Below are 18,819 nucleotides of genomic sequence, written 5' to 3' on the forward strand. Positions count from 1 at the left end.
ACGAGTACTTTTTTGCAGCACTGTCATCAATCCGGTTCAGCTTTTAACGACGGCTGACATGGCGAGGGTTTGATTGCAGCTTTCATGCACCGAGAGCCGCTGGCGAGGTCAAGCTGAAACAGCAGAGAGCGCTTGGCGGGACCAAGCCCTTAATCCAATAAAAGAAATTAAGTATCAAATGGTCTATGAAGCCGTTCATTGATTGCCTTTCGCGACATGCTACATGCTACATGCTGCATGCTACAAGCGACACATATGTGCGAATCCAATACGTATACGTCATGTTGGCGCCCGGTGAATGGCAGACAAAAACGGCGGTCAATATATACATATATTGAGCGCAGTTATAAATTGGATTTCCATTGGCCTGTAGATTGTGCTGGCCCTCCCGCAACCTATTGACTTACCAAATTGCTTTCACCTAAGGTCTATTGAAAAGGGTCAAAGTGGGGGGCTAGCTCGGGTGGCCACTCATTTGGCAATTGAAACCCATCTGCAGGGGACGGCTTATGTAAGATAGAGTCGACCCAAAAAATTATGCGAGGGCTCTTTTAACTTCCGTACAAAAATTCATATGTCGAAATTGACGGCGCAATAAAATGAAATTTTTATAGCATTCTCATTCCCGCTCTCCGCAATATCAATATACAGCCATTAGACTCTAATAAAATGCAGGACCCGGTCTGGCAAGGACTAATATGAAATCAAAATAAAATCCTCCACCGCCACCACCTGCCCACCCGTCCGCACAATCATCCCACAAAAGTGCCGGGCAATTGCTCCGCAGGACTCGACTCTCGACTCGACTCGACTCGATTCAATAATAATCGAGCGCAATAAAACGATGATTGCTCGAGTTTAAGCTTCCGGAATTGGGGTCTTTTTTTCCTGGAGTTGATTGGAGAAGGAGGAGCCTTGTCTTTGTTACAACTTTTAGGCTTGTTATTTACATTTGAAGCTGGAAGCATTTCCCTTGCATTCCATTAATAACCGGAAGCTGACTGAACACTCTCATTATGGATACACGTATGCATTTTAAAAAGCGCCATTAATAATGCATTATTTTAAGCCGTGATTATTTAATGGCAGCTTAAGGTCAGGAAAATGTCAGCTGGCGACTATATCACACATTTAAAAGCACACACAACTTCACACTGCGGGGGTCAGTGATGCGGAGCAGCGGAGGTCAGGAAAAATAAAAACATTTCATTAAAATTTCATATTTCGAATGCTGAAAATCATATTCCAACAAGCGCTGCCCAGACCAGCCAGGCGCACGGAAGGACGAATGGGGCAGAGGCAGGGGCGGGGTTGCCACGCCCCCTTTCCACACACCCCCTTACACTGGGTAAACGTCGTCGACGTCGTGTTTACATAACTCTGATTTCGGTTTTATAGCACGTACATATAACGTATAATATGTCCGTGCGGCGCTTTTCCACGTTTATTTTTTTAATATTTCCATAATAAATACAAGTTCATAAATTGTTCGAGGCCGGCGGAGCGGAGGAGCTGCGGACCGATGCTCTCCGGCTCATTCAGAACTTAAGCACACAAAATAAATAAACATATTATACGCCACTTAATCTCATTTAGCAAATTCTCGTTTGCCTTTTTGCGGCGGCGACGACAACAACAAAGGCGGCCAGACCGAAGGCAATACAGGGACAAAAACTAAAGCGGTATAAAATATGCAAAGAATAAAAAAGCAAAAGAATTATGCCAGCAACATCTGCGAAATTATGTCATTTATATGAGCAAACATACTAAAAAATAGATGAAAACAACAGCACCAGCAGCAGAACCTCCTCCGGATAGACAAACAGAACTGAATCTGCAGAACGAGGGCGAGACGCCGGACCCGAGATGGCAGGATACAGATATGTGTATCCACAGGACGAAAACTATTTCTGCTTGCCTGGAACTTTGCCTGGCCCCGCAGTGACAGCTGAAAGTATATGTCTACGCTGGTAGCAAAATGCTTCATGTTTATATTGCGGCATTTTACAATAAATTTTGCAGGCAACGAGAAGACACATTTCACTCTATATTTTTCATCTGCTTATACATAGGACCTCTCCCTATCTCCATCTCTATCTCTATCTGTATCTGTATATGTATCTGTATCTTTCAGGCAATTTCGTCCTTCTGTGGCGACGGGGACCAAATGTGCTCACTGCCTCCAACATTATGGTTACACGGGATGAGCGCGTAAGACTGATAGATGGTTATAATTTAGAGATATCCGATTTGGAGCCCCAAGACGCCGGGGATTATGTTTGTCAAATCAGTGACAAAATAAATCGTGATCAAGTGCACACAGTTGAGATATTGGGTGAGTAAGCGTCGACATGTTGGCACAGTATGACTGGCACGGATTTACATTTGACAAGTGTGCCGCAGTGCATCAATTAGCCACCGATTTGAATCGAAATTCCTCTCTTTCCACAGTGCCACCTAGCGTCCGGGCCATACCCACATCCGGCCAGTTGCAGGCGAGGAAAGGAGGACCCATTACGCTGGAGTGCAAGGGATCCGGTAATCCAGTGCCATCCATTTACTGGACCAAGAAGGTTTGTTTCACTCCGCTTTTCCGCTCTCTTTCCAATGCCATTTAAGTGAATTTCATTTAGTTTAATTGAATTTAATTCTCGCAACTGTTTCGCATCGTTATGTAAATTTAAATCGCGTTCCCTCCCAGCGGGCTGTCCGTGCTTACCAGTAAGCTGCGTGGGGTCAGTTGTTAAGCACTTTCCCCTTCAGATTTCACTTTCACTTCAGCTTCAGTTTCAGTTTCGCTTGGCCAGAGTTCGCTCGCTTTTAAGCTCTTTAGCTTGGCCACTTCTCAGAATTTGGTATCCTACGGGAAAAGTTTCGTCTCGGCTTTTTTCATGGGCCCCTTTTAAGGCTCTGCCCAAGTTGCTTATTAATTAAAACTGATGCGCTTACATTAAAGTCGTAGATACGACGAATGCGTGTGTTCGTTTGTTTGTATTATAAATCAACAAAATATCCCATCACTCAAAGTTTTCAACACATTCTCCCCTCGCCTCGACAAACAGGCGAGCAAACAAAAAGTGAAATGATAAATCGCAAGGCGGCAGCATCTACGATTGCGGCATGTGGCTGTAATGGGAGGCAATTATGAATTCAACAAACACATAATTTTACGCATGAGGCAACAAAGGGATAACATATTTCCCAGCTATTCAAAGTGGGCCAAAGTGGGCCCAAAACTGAGAGCAGGAGAAGGAGCAGGAGCAGACGAGGAGGCAGGAGAAGGCAGCTCGGGAATTCATGCCGACTTATATGACTTGCAAATGTGGATGCGATGCGAGTCGGTGGCAATTAGTTCTCGCTGCTAATTTCGAGAACTTCATCCACTTGCCAACTGGAGCAGCACAGCAGAAACACAGCGAGCGGTCCCCCAATACATCAGTTTCCCATTACGCTTTGTGTAGAGCACGACGACTAACATATATATTCGGCAGAGGATCTACATAGGTTCTGACTCTGAATCTGGCATTGATTCGAGGCCAGAGAATTTACACTAAATCACTGTCAGCGACAGCAACTTCCAAAGGTGGCAGAGATTGCAGGTTGCCGTTCGGTAGCGAAGGGAGCCAGGCCTTTGCTGTGTGTAGTCAAGGCGTAATTAATGCGATTCATAGACCCACAAAAGTATGCTACCCAACAGATAGCTTTGCTCCGGGGGAGCAGGCATGCCAGCTGGCAACCGGAAGGTGACCCAGACACTGTCAGTGTCACTCGCACAGAGAGCACACAGGCACACACACAAAGGGGCTAAACATGGAGAAATTTAGTACATACTGGGATTATTATCTTGATTTTTATTTATTAGATAATATAAGGAGCTGAAGAAAGATTTAATTTTAGAAATTTTTAGGACTAACAAACTGCAAAGGTAGACTAACTTCTCTTTATCTTTTTTGAGTTGCATTAATTCATAAGTTTAAATGGTAATACACCCATTTTATTTCCAGTGTGACTTTTACTTCCATCGGCAAACAAACTTGCAATAAAGCAAGTGTCGTTGCAGGGGACTCCACGAATGTCTGTGCACCTTATATGTCCATGTCAGGGCTTCCACATTTTGGGTAAAAGTCTCGTTTGCATTACTGCACTTTGGCGCATTTGACATTTCCGTTCGATTTGTTTGCTCCTAGGCAGGTACGATGAGTTAGAACCGCCTCCATCCAGGAGATTCCTACTGTTTCTGCACCTGCTCACCAAAAGAGGAGTGCCATGTCACCCCATTCCATTTCAATCTGGCCCAGCGTTTCCGTCGTGTTTTGGGCTGTCTTTGGAGCTCACGTTGACACGTGTTCCCCCTGGGCGTTACTTGGCCCAGGCCAGAGCCAGAGATCCTGGAAAACCCCACCAAGCCAAGCCGGTTGCCAAAGAAAAGACGCTCGCAGCCAGAAAGATGCCTTGCTACAACGCCTCTTTTGGCCCTTTGAGACTCGCTTCGATGTCTGTGTTTACATCCAGTTTTGCATGCTCCACATCCAATATTTGTGCAACTTGGCTTTTGGCCCGTGTCCTCTGCCCTCTGCCCCGGACCCCAGTGAAGGCGGAGCGAGTTTTTCGTCGGAAAGATGTCTTCATTTGGGTTTTGTTTCGTTTCATTTCGTCTCCATACTTTTTCGCTTTGCCAACAGCATTTGTCTTTTGACATTTGCTACTTGCACTCTCGCCGACATCATTTTTTCCCAAGCCAGAAGCTATCTCCGATTGATTCAATTTGTTGCCACTTTATTTACAAAGCGTCACAGACTACTCCAGCCCCATGTATTCCCTTGTCCTTGCAGAGCGGCGCTAACAAGTCAACGGCAAGGATCGGCGATGGACCCATATTGACCCTGGAGAAGCTGGAGCGTCAGCAGGCGGGCGTCTATCAGTGTACCGCCGACAATGGTGTGGGCGATCCTGTGACAGTCGACATGAGGCTGGATGTCCTGTGTAAGTATATGCAAAAAATATATAACTTATACTAAGAAATGTGTCCAAATGGCTTAATAATACACCAAAATGATGGGTAGTAATAATATAGATTTATATTTTAAATGCGAGTCCTTTGAGTCCTTCATTAATCTCTAAGAAAAGAATAGAGCATCTATTGAGCAACTGAAAAACTGATTAAAAAAACCTAACAAAATTCCAAAGACGGCGCAAAGTGTTTTAAGTCATTCTCCTCTCACAGGACTCGTAAATCAGTGCTCTGAAGCTATTGACGGCAGCAGGATTCCAGGAACTGCTGTGCAGATGCCAGATACGCGAACTAGGTGCATGCAACAATGCGGTGCCACCGATTCGATATAGACAAATGCCGGAGGTACAAGAAAAAAAAGAAGTAGAAACAATTTGGGGCGGGAATCGTTGAAATGCAAAGAGAGAAAAGAGCCGTAAGCCGAGACCAAGCGGAAGTCTTAGCAACTGTATATAAATTGATTTTTGACTGTAATCAGATTGCTTTCATGTGCTAAATTCCATCCTCTTACCCTCTTCTCGTTCTCGTTCTCGTTCCCGTTTTCGCTTTCATTCTGGCCGGCCGTGTCTTTGTCTTGGCCAACTCTCCATCATGCAACTCAACATCGTGACGGATGCCCGGGTATCTCTGTATCCACGTCCTGGCTGGCGCTGCAGATCCCCCGGATATACAAGTGGAGAAGTCGTGGATACACTCGGGCGAAGGATTCGAGGCGAAACTCGTTTGCATTGTTTACGCTGATCCAGTCGCAACGGTTTGTTGGCTCTTTGAATGCACCGTTCCATTCGTTCCATTGTGTCCGGATAGTTTTTGTTATTTTTTGGTGGATTTTTAGATTATTAAGATTACGGGCGGCAGAGGAGAAGGAGGAGCTCCAGGAGCTATCCTGCCTGCTGGCCTGCTTTATGCAAGAGAACTTTGTTTTCAGGTCACTTTTTCCTGTTTTTCAGTTATTCAGCTTTTCGTTTATTCCGCCCTGTTCTATTCTGTTCAGTTGCAGTCCTTTCTGTTTCGTTGTGTTGTGTCCTGCGTCGTTGTTCGTTCATGTTTTGTAGTATTGCTTGCAATTTCTTTTACCGATTTCTTGCCGGGGCAAATTAATGCCATTTTTATTTGGCCAACTTTCGTTCCGTTTCGGTTTGAAATGAGGCAGGAAGAACTTGCTGTGCAAGTGGGTCAAATTTTGAGTTGAATTTATTAGTTGCAGTCCCGGCTGCACTCCTCCGGCATGCTCTTCATCATCATCACCATCATCATCATCACCATCATCATCATCGACGTCACACCGACATTGACATGTATCCAAGCTAATCCCGGGCACTTGCCCCCGTTTTGCCATCTTCACGCTGCAGGTGTCCTGGTACCAGAACTCATTTCCGATCCAATCGACCGACAGACGCATCATGAACACCAGGGCCAACCGGCACACGCTCACCATACGCCACATCCAGCAGGAGGACTTTGGCAACTACAGGTAAGAGTCCTGGGGAAATCCAGGTGAACTTCGATTCGCCAGGAGATGGAGCCAACTTGTGGCGCACAATGAACTTTGTCGGCCAGCGTTGATTTAGTCAATTTGGCAACTTTTGCTACAACTTATTTCACTTTTTTGCCAGCCAGTTAGCAGTTCAAAGTTCCCACTTGTCTCAGTCCCGGGTCCGCTGCTTTATTTGCTATATATTTCCTATATATATATAGTGCGGGTCCTTAGAAGGGCTCCACGTCCGGCTTTGGGGAATTGTCTGTGCGGGGCGTGTCCCACCCATTTTGCGGACAAACAAGTTTTCCACATCAATGTCAATCTGTCTGAAACATATTAAAGAAGCGGAAGTTTCGCCATGTTGACACAACATTTCATGCACAAAGTTTTAGCCGTCTTCCATGGAGGGGGTGGTGGAGTCCAGTGGGAGCTCCCAACCACCTGGCAGCCACCCACAGTGAGTGGCTTTTGTGCACACGACGTGTCGACGTGTTTGGATTAGTTGAGTCGAGTTCAGTTGGCTTGCCACCAACCAGCCAGCCAGCCAGCCACTTGCCGGCTGCCAGGTCGATGCGGGCCAACGGGGCGGATGGATGGAGGCATGGCGTATGAGTAATGTCGACAGAGTGTAATGCAAAATTAAAAGGAAATTACGTTTCTGGCCATGCAAAGTGATTGCCGGGAAAACATGACGCGACCAGAAATTAACAAGCATAAATAAATGCCAAAACCCAAAAACCAAGAGCCAATTAAGCCAATTAACCATTTAAGTCGCGAGTTCTTTAGGCATAATATACATTTGCTATATATATTTTTATGCTAATGAGAAATCACTTTCAGCTGCGTGGCAGACAATTCACTGGGACGATCCCGCAAGTATATGGAGCTCTCTGGACGCCCGGGACCTGCCGAGTTCTACTCACCCAAGTGGGGTCGCTCGCCGGACAGTTACAATCTGACCTGGAAAATCGATAGCTACCCGCCGCTGGAGGAGGTGCGTCTGCTCTACCGTCGAGTGCTGGTAAGTTTACGAGAGAGAGAGGAACAGAGGGAACAAGAGGGAAGAGGGGCGGGAAGCCACTGGGAATCCGATATGAAAGGAGTACATTCAATTAATTAATTGTAAAATATGCACAAAGCCGGATCCCGCCAGACTGGCATCTAGACAATGGAACGAGCACTGCTCCACGCCCCATGGATGCCATGAAAGGCAATCCGATACCTTGACGATGCGCCTTGTCTTCGGGAACACGGTGCTCACTAATGAAGCACGTGATTAAAATTACATTCAGCGAGAGGTCTAAAAAATCGAGCACCGAAAAATTTCGCACAAAAAGAAGATCACAAAAAACTGAAAACGAAGCAATTATGAAGGGAAATAAAGGAAAGTAGGCGGATCGAGGTTGGGGGATAGAGAGTATACATAGTAGATAGATAGACAAAAGTGATTTTTAATATCCAGGTAGACAGGTAGACACATGAAAATGTCGCTTAATTGCGACTTCAGGCGGCTCGCAATCGGATCAGATGAGGCGGGGTGCGGTAAATTTAATGAGATTTCAACTCACGCACACTTGACGATGAATGTCAAACTGCAGTGGCCTGGTCCTGTGCGGAGGATAATTTCTGTGTTTTTATCCTACGCCATTGAAGTGCAATTATTGGAGGAGGACTTTCCGCCGGGGCTGGCGAACGAGTGGCCTCCGACGCGCGGTGGAGGCTTAATTGATGTGATAGCTGTCATAACTTGATCGGGCGCTCGCAGCGGAAATCATTTGGTTTCCGCCCACAGGACATGAAATTAATTAAGCAACCAAAGGAATACTGTCAATGGTGGAAGCCGGCACTTAATTTGGCTCTTCTTCGCCTTCTCCCTTATCTCTTCCTTTCATGTACGCCTCCCGTCCCGTCCAGATGAACGATTCGTTCCAGCAGCCGGGCAGGTGGCACGACTTTATCCTCACCCCGGAGCATCGGCCGGCCTCGGAACCCCTGACACACATCATGTCCTACACCATTAAGAATCTGCATCCTGGCGCTTACTACGAGGCGATTGTGCAGGCCAAGAATCGCTACGGTTGGAACGAGGTGAGTTTGGGATCTGAAACTGGGACTGATGATGCCGAAAAGCCGGCATAAATCTAGTTGCGCTCGGTGCGACAGGGCGGCTACTTAATCTTGATTTTGTGCCACTTTTCCGTACTCAACCTTGCCGCCTTACCCGCCTTCCCTTCTCCAATCTCACCCCCGCAGGTCAGCGATATATTTCAATTTATCGTCGCCAGCAACAACGTGGACATTGGCCCCGAGGACGCAGAGGTCGTGGCCAGCTCCAAGTCGCGTAGCAACAGTGGTGCCGTCGCCAGTCCGCCAGGGTCCTTGCCCCAGAGCCTGCTCCTGCACTCTGCCCTGCTGCTCGTCCTGGCCTTGAGTAATTGTCAGTTCGACAGACGCCGCCTGGGCCTGGGATAAGCGGTTAACTCGGCAGGAGAGGATCGGCACGAGGAGGACGAGCAGTCACAGCACTGGACACTCCTCCGGAGACGCTCACAAACACACCAGCAGACTGGCGGGGAAGCACAAAAACCAACGATATGAGCTGTAAGATACAGAAGAAGTCAAGAGAAACAAAGTTCACAGCTAGTTTGGCTATTTCAAGAGGATTTTTGATCATTTTACCTTAAATTGTGTTCCTTTTTCCGGTCAGTCGGAGAAATAACCAAAGAGCAGAGCGAATGCATCACATTAGAAGCGAGTTAATTGAAAAAGCACGATGATGGAGTGGAGTGAGGGAAATAAAATGAAAATTAAACCCATGTACATAATTTTTTAAGTGTTTGTCCACGAATAAATTAGCACACACGCAGAAACCAACATCAGACCGGAAGATGGTTAATGGAAATTGCAATTTGAGAATGCAAATCCACTATCGAAATCCAAATCCAAACCCAAACCCAACCATCTCCATACCCCCATACCCACGGTAGAATAAGCCACTCGAACTAGGTCATGTAAATAAGCATTAGATATCTGAATGTGAACTGCATTTTACTTCATAAAAGGTCGGGGGCTCCGTGCCCGACGCAGGATGTGTATGTAAATTAAGCAAACATTATATAGTGATATTATTTAGTTGCAAACGAAACCATAAATAACAAAATATTGAGGCAGAAAGAAAAAAAAAAAAACACGAAAACCACACACACACCGCAGGATGTTAGTATGTAAAGTATTTGCCACTTTTGCGTTCAGATTTGATGTCCATTTCGATTCCATATTTCGTTCCACTGCCATTCCTTGCAGGTGTAGTTATATTTTAGTTAATAAGCGCACCAGTAACCAGTAAAGCATAACATAACGTAACAGCAATTCAATGTAATGTTTTTCGATGTAAACTAGGACGTAAGCAAACATGTTGTACCACCAAGAGCGGGGGAGCGATCGGATCTCAGCTAGTCCCCAGTCATTCGGAATATGAGTCGGAGTATTTGAATCTGAATCTGAATTTTGCATACATATTTAGCGGCACGAGTGTCACCTGTAAATACATGATAAATACGGTACTTATTGAGTGTTACAGAAACCCAGAGCAGGCATTTTATCAGCTTTTGCACCTTTCCAATTGTACGTACGACCCGAGTCGAGTCCGTACTGTTTCATTTAGGGCACACAAACAATAGAGGTCAGCGCTCTCACTTGTATATTTTATAGGCCGCGGCCCCTCGAACTCGTCTACAAATCCTGTACTTAGCATGTCGAACGAAGCCAAAAACCGAAACCGAAACTGAAACCAAAAACAGAAATAAATCTCAAGCAAAAGCGTTACAATTTATCTACATAAATGTGTATGTGTGTACCTTACATAGCCAGTTGAATGCGGAAGGAGGAGTCGTATGCATTATGCAGATTATACAGACACAGACAGACGCGGAACCTACACACACATGAGTATAATTCAGATAAACCAGAAATAGCGTCATTAAAAGTGAATTCATTAATTACTAACTACACATAGTACGATGCTAATTGTATGATTAATGCGCATAAGAAACCCTAAACTATTCAAAAATAAAATAAAGCATTAGATGTAAACTAAACTATGCAAATGTATTTTCATTTCCCCCCCGAAGGGCTCTCATTACATCCTGGAGAGCTCCTCCTTGAGCTCAAGCCTTGAGTTTGCAATTTATGGTAAATGTGTCACTTCCTTTGTGACGACGACCAGAGCAAACTTTCAGCAACAAAAAATACATAATCATCGATGGACCAGGTCTTTTGTCGATTTTTTGACTTCTTTTTGGAGCCCGGAGCCCGGAGTCCTTCTAAGCCCACTTCCAGCGATGACCAACGGAGAAGGACATCGGACGTGGGGACATACGTGCACGGTTTAAATTATTAAAAGTTTTGCATTTCGCAAAAGTTTATGCATGAAATTTCACAGGACGCACAAACTACTTGAGCCGAGGGCCGAGGGCCGAGGGCCGAGGGCTGAATGCCAGGAGTTTCATTTGGATGGGGGCGAAGAGGATGTCCGGATGCCAGTTACTGGTTTGCCAGTTGTCGCTGCCCACGTCGCCATTTGCATGTCGCAGTGCGTCGGGGATTGGGTCGGAGCCCTGGGCGGAGCTCACTTGACGCCCCCTTCAAGTTTTGCAGTTACCAACAGTAACTGCAAACTTAGTGACCATTATGCATGCAAGTCTCAATATATTGCACATGAATTTTAATGAAAATTGTGTCGTTGAACCGAGCCTGCCTGTCTGGGTGTGCGGAAAAGGGAAAATGCTGAAAAGTAAATGGTAAATGGTAAAGGAAAAATGGAGATTCGAAGGGGAAAAGCGAAATATGCTAGGGATTTTTTCGCAAATCATATCGCATAATTGGAAAGCCACAAGCGACCATTTCCAGCTATTTGCATTGGCTTTGGCCAGTTGGCCCCCGGGACAACTTTTGGCGCATATTAATTAGCTCGTTTATCATTTGAACACTTTTCTGACAGCCAGCGAGCGAGCAGTGCACTCGAAGCAATGTAAAATTAATTAAGTTGCCCCACAAGGAAACTCCGCGTCCCTGCTCTGCGCATCCTCCTCGCTCGCCGGCTGCCATTGGTATTCATTTCAAAAGGACTCACAACTCGCAGAAGCAATAAAGAATCGCTGGGAGAAACTGTTAACTAACGAAAATGAAATCATAATTAATATTGGTGAAATTGGCAAAGTGCAGTGCTGCGAAGCTACGGAGCTACCGAGCGGTACTAATACCCCAACAGTTGCGATTCCGCAGACAGGAGGAGGACCGAGCCAGTCAGCCAGTCAGCCATTCAGTCAAGGCGTCATGGCGAGCGGAATCCAAACTTTTATAATTAAAATTTTGCAGCTCGACGGCAGCGGCAGCATTTTCTCGACTCTTTCTTTTTTTTCCCCAACCAACATTCGGCAAAAGAATAAAACGCTAGCAAATCATAAAGCTACATGGCGGTAAAAAGTTTGCCGTTCAAGTGCGAATTAAATTAATTTTCAGCTGATTTGATTTCTCCAACAGTTATTGCTAAAAATGCAAGAGTTTCGACAAAAGTTGATGCTGCCCAATGAAAAGGAATGTCCGTCGAATCAAGCCAAATTGTGCAGAGAATGCAAATAAATTAAATTAGCTGGGGCAAACAGAGGAAACTTAAGAATTCCATATATTGTCCGGAACAAAGGCAACCGCACGGCGCCAACTATGGCAACCGGAAGCGATGTGTCGAAAAGGCCAGTCTTGTGAGTCCTTGCCAGCTCTCCGTGTCCTGTTCCCATCTTCAGTTGCCCGGGCAACGCACAATAATTCAATGAAATGCGTACGGAGTGGAGCAGTGAAGCTGCGGGAGCGGCTGTGTTGTGACCAAACAAATTTACATAATTCTTCCGGGCGGGGCAGCCTGATATTTATGGAGGAAACTTAATGGCGGTTTAAAACGTTGCAGCCGAGAGAAATCTCTGTAGGATCCCGGCTCGGCTCCTCCCGAATACACACACACATAAAGCACACAACACCCCTGCACAGGCATTATGCTAAAACAAATCTACATAATTTAGGAGTAGGCCGCCAAGAGTAGACGGCAGGACAACATCCCACTCCCACTCTCATCTCCCTCCAGATCCACATCCACATCCCCATCTCCGCCTGTCATTGACGCACAAATCAAAAGGCAGGCGGCTCCTTCGGAGAAAATTGTTTGCGGATGCTAAGAAAAATTTGTACATCAATCGATTTTGTTTGATTTTTTCCCAGCTCGGCCGGTGCCCTCACTTTTGCGTTGAGTTGGCCACAAGAGATTTGCATAATTCATGGCGCTGATGGCTGGTGAGGATTGCGGAACGGGACGAAATCTGCCCGGCCCGTCTTGGATCCGGATCCGGATCGGGAACCGGCGGTGAGTCCGGGGCTGTTGCTGAGTGATTGGGTGGGGCGGCGGAGATGTGTCTGCCTGATTGCTTTGAGTGGCTCATTTTGCACAGCCCGCTCCAGCGATGTTGATGGTAAATTGGAAAAGTATGTCTATGGCTACCACTCGCCACCCCTCCGTCCTTCAGCTCCTGCTCCTGCTCCTGCTCCGGCTCCGGCTCCTCCAGAATTCCCCCAAAGTCCCGACATCCAAGGCGTATAATTTTCGCCTCGGCCTGCGTGCGGCACGTGAGTACTCAGTGCTCCTCCTATATAGTTTTTTAATCAACCTGCAACATGCAAAACCAATGACAGTTCCCCTGTCTGCGTGCCAAAAAAGAAAGAAAGGCAAACAAGTTGGACCGTCAATTTCAATTTATATTCTAATGACATATTGTTCCTGCCATTTTCAATTCCGTCGCCGCGCGTGTGACATAAAGCAGAGCCACAGGCAGAGCCCAAGCCAATGCCGACAAGGAAAATGAAAATGAAACCAAGAACCGGTGCTGGCACAAATTTAAAAACAATTTTTCTAAACTTGCCCCAGAGATTTGTATTATGTTTAACTCATTTTCATAAAGCGCGGACAAAACCGGGAATTATAATGCGACAACGGCAGCTGCAGGACCTGGAGGAGGAGCAGGACGAGGACCAGGAGCAGGAGCAGAAGCCTCGAACAGCCGGCCGCGACAAAGTTCAGGCAGAACAAAAGTTTATCTCGTACTTTGTTTGCATACACAAAGCCAAAAGATGAGGCGTTGCAAGGCATGAGGAGCAGGAATCCGCGACGGAAACGCTCCTCTGTGGTGGCTGCCAGTCCCTCCTCCAGATCTCCTCCAGCCACCAAAACTTGGATAAAACAAAGAGTCCCCCAGCATCCCTGCGCCTGGTGTCGTGCGCCGGGCGTTGAGCGATTTCTTTTCACAGAGATAAATGCCAGAAAGTTGGGACAGGCGCAGCGGCAATGTTCTTAAGCGCGTTGATGTACACTATCAGAAAAATGTACTATCAAAACGCACAGCTTATTAGAAGGAAATTGTAGGAAATTCTACGACCGAACAAATGAATAATAAGACTATTGCAAATGTTTTAGGGAACATATTCAATTAAACGATTAGATATTAGATGTAGTATCTTATCGTCTTAGTTTTCTCCAGTGTGCTATTCCATTGCAATCTGGTGTCGCTCCGGTGGCTTGCAGCTTGCTGAAAGTGAGGCTCATCCTGCCTCCGACTTTTGTTTTAAAGCCTCACCGACTCTCTCCCGGACTCGGATGGGCCTTAAGTCGGCCATGTAAAATAATTTACTGCGCTGCATTGCAAATGACATTGACTTTTCGCCTCTGCAGTTTTTCATATTTCGTGTGGCGTTCGCGTTCGCGTTTTGCGTACCGCGTCACGCTCGCTTCCGCGATGTTGCCTGTGGGGTGCACATTTCGAGGTGGCTTGCATGCCGTCCGGTGGCCAGGGACCCAGCCAGCAGTGGGCCAATTGACCAATGGTTCCTTATCAGGCGAGAACATGTTTCCATGGAATTTCATTAGGCTTCACCTTCTTCCCATTCTCCCCCAATGCGAGTCCTAATGGTGGGTTGTTGGCCTTTTCTTTTTTTATTACGTAGCCGCTGGTTGTCGCCCTGGCCGCGTTGGCTAATGGCGTTAGTTCGTTAGCCAAGCGATAAGATTTGGGCTAGGACGGGGGGTCGGGGAAGCCCGCTTCCAATCAACGGTGTTTGTTGCAGGAAGCTCTTTAATTATGAAAAGGCCAACAATGTACATAGTTTTCCTGGAATATCTGCTAAAAGTCTGGAGCAAGGCATTATAAATTAAGTGTGCTTAAGGCACAGTATCAGAGTCATACTATAATTTTTTCAGAGCATTAACTGCCACATTACTTGTCACAAATTTCAGTTACTTTTACACGTTTTATGAAGCGTTCACAAAATTCCAAGTATAAAAAAAACCATAATTAAATTTTAGTAATTTTATAAACGTATTACGCGTAAGGCAGAATGATGGGTAACGTTTTTGGAGAGCAAGCAAACTCCATGGAGGCCATCGCCGCGTACAATAACTTCCTTTGTACCTATGGCTTGCTCCACACCGAGATGCTTCCCAACGATGCCATCCAATGTGCCACCCGGATGTGGTGCAGCTTCACGCCGGAGCAGCAAATGAGCTACGCCCAAATGGTGAGTGAGAAATCAAATCACTCTTGTATCTTGTATCTTGTAACCTCCATTTACAGTACCCTCGCCACCCCAACTCTTTTGGGTATAAAATGCGCTCCCAATATGTCGAACCACCTATGGCCAAGCTCAAGGTCAAGGCGCCTGCCAACAAGTGTCGAACCAAAACAAAATCCACTCCAACAGCGGTGAAGAGAAACCAAGTGAGCAAAACCAATAAGCGAAGAAAAGCAGTCAAGCCGAAGGCAAAACCGCATCAGGAACCCCCCTCATCAGGGTTCCGTGAGTTCTTTAGGCGACTCAGAAACCGGCACAGGGGAATCACAGAGTCAGAAATAGTCAAGAAAGCCGCCAGAGCCTGGTGCAAGATGAACCAGCGAGAGCGAGAAATCTTCCTCAAATGAGTGGAGTCCCGCCAGATCATGTAGCTTCTCTCATCTCTCGCCCCGGCTGCCGGCTCGGACGCCACTCAATCAATGCTCCTCCGGGCACGGCCTCTTGTCACGAGAGAATCCACTTTGGAATCAAGCTTAGCCAAGCGGTTACACAATCGCCGCCAGTTCCGCGCCCCCGAACACATGTACTCCGGCACGCAAAGGGGCAGCACGGAAGTGCTGCGAGTTCGGAGCAACAATCGGCGGCGGAAAAACAAACGAAGCCAAAAACAGAGCCACAATCATTCACATTTAAATTAACATTTCCCGCCACCGATTATCCTAATTGGGAGCTGGCCTTAGCCTAGTCGTTGCTACTCGTCCTGGTCACAGATGTGGAGCATTCTCGGTACTCGGAGCTCGTGGTTCGTCGTCAACATTACTCAGGCGCATTCACTTGGGCGACGGCACGCGAGTCTGTTGAAAAATGGATTTAATGCGACGCAAAGCAAGCGAGGCCTCATAAAAATAAAATGGAAATTAATCTTATTAGCATTTCGTACAAATAGCAAGGCATTACCTCGCGTATGGCGGCAATTTGTAATGCCGCAAGGCCGGAAGGAGGTCTGCAAATTCTGTGAGCGGCAAGGCGGACATGCGAGCAGTTCGTTTCGGCGGGGGCCACGCCAAAAAGTGATTGCATAATTACAGCTCTGCCAAGTGGCTGCAGCTAGATTTCTCTCAGGATCAGATCATCCCGAAACGAAAATTAAAACTAACGACTAGTACGGCTGGAAGACATCCCGACTCAATTAGGAGGCCCCCGCCTGCGGCTCCAAGTCCTTTTTTTTGGTCAAGACTCGAGGTCAGTATGGGCCATACTCTCCCAGAGGTTCGTGTTTTACTATTGCGACTTTATTGCAACAAAATGGTATTTTAAGTGCAAGCTATAAAAATGATTTATTCGGATAGAGAACAGCCGAAGCCTGGGGCATGTAAAATTTTACCATTTCGTTTGGGGCCTTAATTAGAATGGGTCAGGGGTCGAATGCCTTAACCACAATATGCACGGCGGCTTACGGTGGTATAAAGAACATTTTATTTTGGGTCTTTACGTAGCATATAAGTGCATATGTGAAGATTTATCTATATTTACTAGGTATCTGTAGCAATTCCTTAAGATGGAAAGTTCTTCAACTCGAAATACCCTTGCTTGTATTTGCTTATGTTTATGGTAGGTAAAGGAGGTAAATTCCAAAACAAATTCATTGTTGAATTTGAATTGAAGAGTTATTTAACAGTTAGTTAGGATCGTGGGTTTGAATGCGAATCGATTACAAATAAGCAAAAAATGCATTAATCTCGAGTACCTCAAATATACCTCTAGATATACCAAATTTTGTGTTAAAGCGAAGATTTTCCAATGCGTTCAAATAGGTTTATATGGTCGGAAATGACTCCTTCACTGCGTTTTAATCCTCTGACTGAAGCTATACTCTGCAAAAAGGTATAAAAACAGACAATTTTCTTAAATAATCAGAGTTTTCCGAACATCATAATTAAGCCAAAATAGCATTAATTTTGATTCGGAAAGCTATTCTGTGCTAGTTTTTATAGCACTGACAAATCTGCATACTGCGTTTGTTGATGCTGTTTTTAGTTTCTGACTAAAATTATAAGAACCTGCAAAAAGGTATAAAAACAGGCAATTTTTCCCAAAAATCATAGTTAAAAAAAACTCATAAGTAAGCCAAAAATTCATTAATTTTAATTCGGAAAGCAGTTCTATGATAATTTTTAGTAGATTAACAAAGCTCAGTTTTCAAATTTAAAAGATTCAATTTTCTGTCAAATTTTGGCAATTTTAATGATGTAACCCCTTATAAAATTTTCAATTTTCGGAAAAATGTCAAAAATTTATTTCTTGACCGGACATGGCTAGAACGACAGGGCTGTTGATGCTGATCAAGAATATATATAGTTTATAGGGTCGGAAATGACTCCTTCACTGCGTTTTAATCTTCTGACTGAAGCTATACTCTGCAAAAAGGTATAAAAACAGACAATTTTCTTAAATAATCAGAGTTTTCCGAACATCATAATTAAGCCAAAATAGCATTAATTTTGATTCGGAAAGCTTTTCTGTGCAAGTTTTTATAGCACTAACAAATCTGCATACTGCGTTTGTTGATGCTGTTTTTAGTTTCTGACTAAAATTATAAGAACCTGCAAAAAGGTATAAAAACAGGCAATTTTTCCCAAAAATCATAGTTAAAAAAAACTCATAACTAAGCCACAAATTCATTCATTTTAATTCGGAAAGCTGTTCTATGCTAATTTTTAGTAGATTAACAAAGCTGCATACTCAGTTTTCAAATTTAAAAGATTCAATTTTCTGTCAAATTTTGGCAATTTTAATGATGTAACCCCTTATAAAATTTTCAATTTTCGGAAAAATGTCAAAAATGTATTTCTTGACCGGACATGGCTAGAACGACAGGGCTGTTGATGCTGATCAAGAATATATATAGTTTATAGGGTCGGAAATGACTCCTTCACTGCGTTTTAATCTTCTGACTGAAGCTATACTCTGCAAAAAGGTATAAAAACAGACAATTTTCTTAAATAATCAGAGTTTTCCGAACATCATAATTAAGCCAAAATAGCATTAATTTTGATTCGGAAAGCTTTTCTGTGCTAGTTTTTATAGCACTGACAAATCTGCATACTGCGTTTGTTGATGCTGTTTTTAATTTCTGACTAAAATTATAAGAAACTGCAAAAGGGTATAAAAACAGGCAATTTTTCCCAAAAATCATAGTTAAAAAAAACTCATAACTAAGCAAAAAATTCATTCATTTTAATTCGGAAAGCTGTTCTATGCTAATTTTTAGTAGATTAACAAAGCTGCATACTCAGTTTTCAAATTTAAAAGATTCAATTTTCTGTCAAATTTTGGCAATTTTAATGATGTAACCCCTTATAAAATTTTCAATTTTCGGAAAAATGTCAAAAATTTATTTCTTGACCGGACATGGCTAGAACGACAGGGCTGTTGATGCTGATCAAGAATATATATAGTTTATAGGGTCGGAAATGACTCCTTCACTGCGTTTTAATCTTCTGACTGAAGCTATACTCTGCAAAAAGGTATAAAAACAGACAATTTTTCTTAATAATCAGAGTTTTCCGAACATCATAATTAAGCCAAAATAGCATTAATTTTGATTCGGAAAGCTTTTCTGTGCTAGTTTTTATAGCACTGACAAATCTGCATACTGCGTTTGTTGATGCTGTTTTTAATTTCTGACTAAAATTATAAGAAACTGCAAAAGGGTATAAAA

General features: G+C 44.5%; 2 protein-coding genes and 1 pseudogene across 2 annotated transcripts in view; 2 read left to right on the plus strand and 1 right to left on the minus strand.

Annotated features, from left to right (window-relative positions):
* The window catches only part of klg (klingon), a 65,399-nt gene extending 54,811 nt beyond the window's left edge, over positions 1-10,588 (plus strand). Inside the window, exons 4-11 of the mRNA XM_020944043.2 lie at positions 2,135-2,335; positions 2,452-2,573; positions 4,833-4,983; positions 5,668-5,765; positions 6,364-6,485; positions 7,332-7,512; positions 8,406-8,579; positions 8,745-10,588. Of these exons, the coding sequence (XP_020799702.2) occupies positions 2,135-2,335; positions 2,452-2,573; positions 4,833-4,983; positions 5,668-5,765; positions 6,364-6,485; positions 7,332-7,512; positions 8,406-8,579; positions 8,745-8,963 (1,268 nt within the window). The 3' untranslated portion in view covers positions 8,964-10,588. The remainder of the gene's footprint in view (positions 1-2,134; positions 2,336-2,451; positions 2,574-4,832; positions 4,984-5,667; positions 5,766-6,363; positions 6,486-7,331; positions 7,513-8,405; positions 8,580-8,744) is intronic.
* Positions 10,589-12,561: 1,973 nt separating this feature from the next.
* On the minus strand, positions 12,562-13,307 carry LOC147643051 (uncharacterized; annotated as a pseudogene).
* A 1,462-nt stretch (positions 13,308-14,769) lies between these two features.
* Positions 14,770-16,024, plus strand: Tpl94D (Transition protein-like 94D). Its single transcript, XM_020944058.2, has 2 exons — positions 14,770-15,104; positions 15,161-16,024. Exons 1-2 carry the CDS (start codon positions 14,925-14,927, stop codon positions 15,503-15,505), a joined length of 525 nt encoding a protein of 174 aa, XP_020799717.2. The 5' UTR covers positions 14,770-14,924; the 3' UTR covers positions 15,506-16,024.
* Positions 16,025-18,819: the final 2,795 nt, after the last annotated feature.

The sequence above is a fragment of the Drosophila serrata genome, unplaced genomic scaffold (genome assembly GCF_035046125.1).
Source record: "Drosophila serrata isolate PLE 108 unplaced genomic scaffold, ASM3504612v1 contig_295, whole genome shotgun sequence".
Taxonomy (NCBI): domain Eukaryota; kingdom Metazoa; phylum Arthropoda; class Insecta; order Diptera; family Drosophilidae; genus Drosophila; species Drosophila serrata.

Excerpts from the sequence above, each read along its gene's own strand:
- Tpl94D (XM_020944058.2), top strand. The coding sequence starts at position 14,925 with ATGATGGGTAACGTTTTTGGAGAGCAAGCAAACTCCATGGAGGCCATC. Across the intron at positions 15,105-15,160 it reads AAATGAGCTACGCCCAAATG|TACCCTCGCCACCCCAACTC; the intron begins GTGAGTGAGAAA and ends CTCCATTTACAG.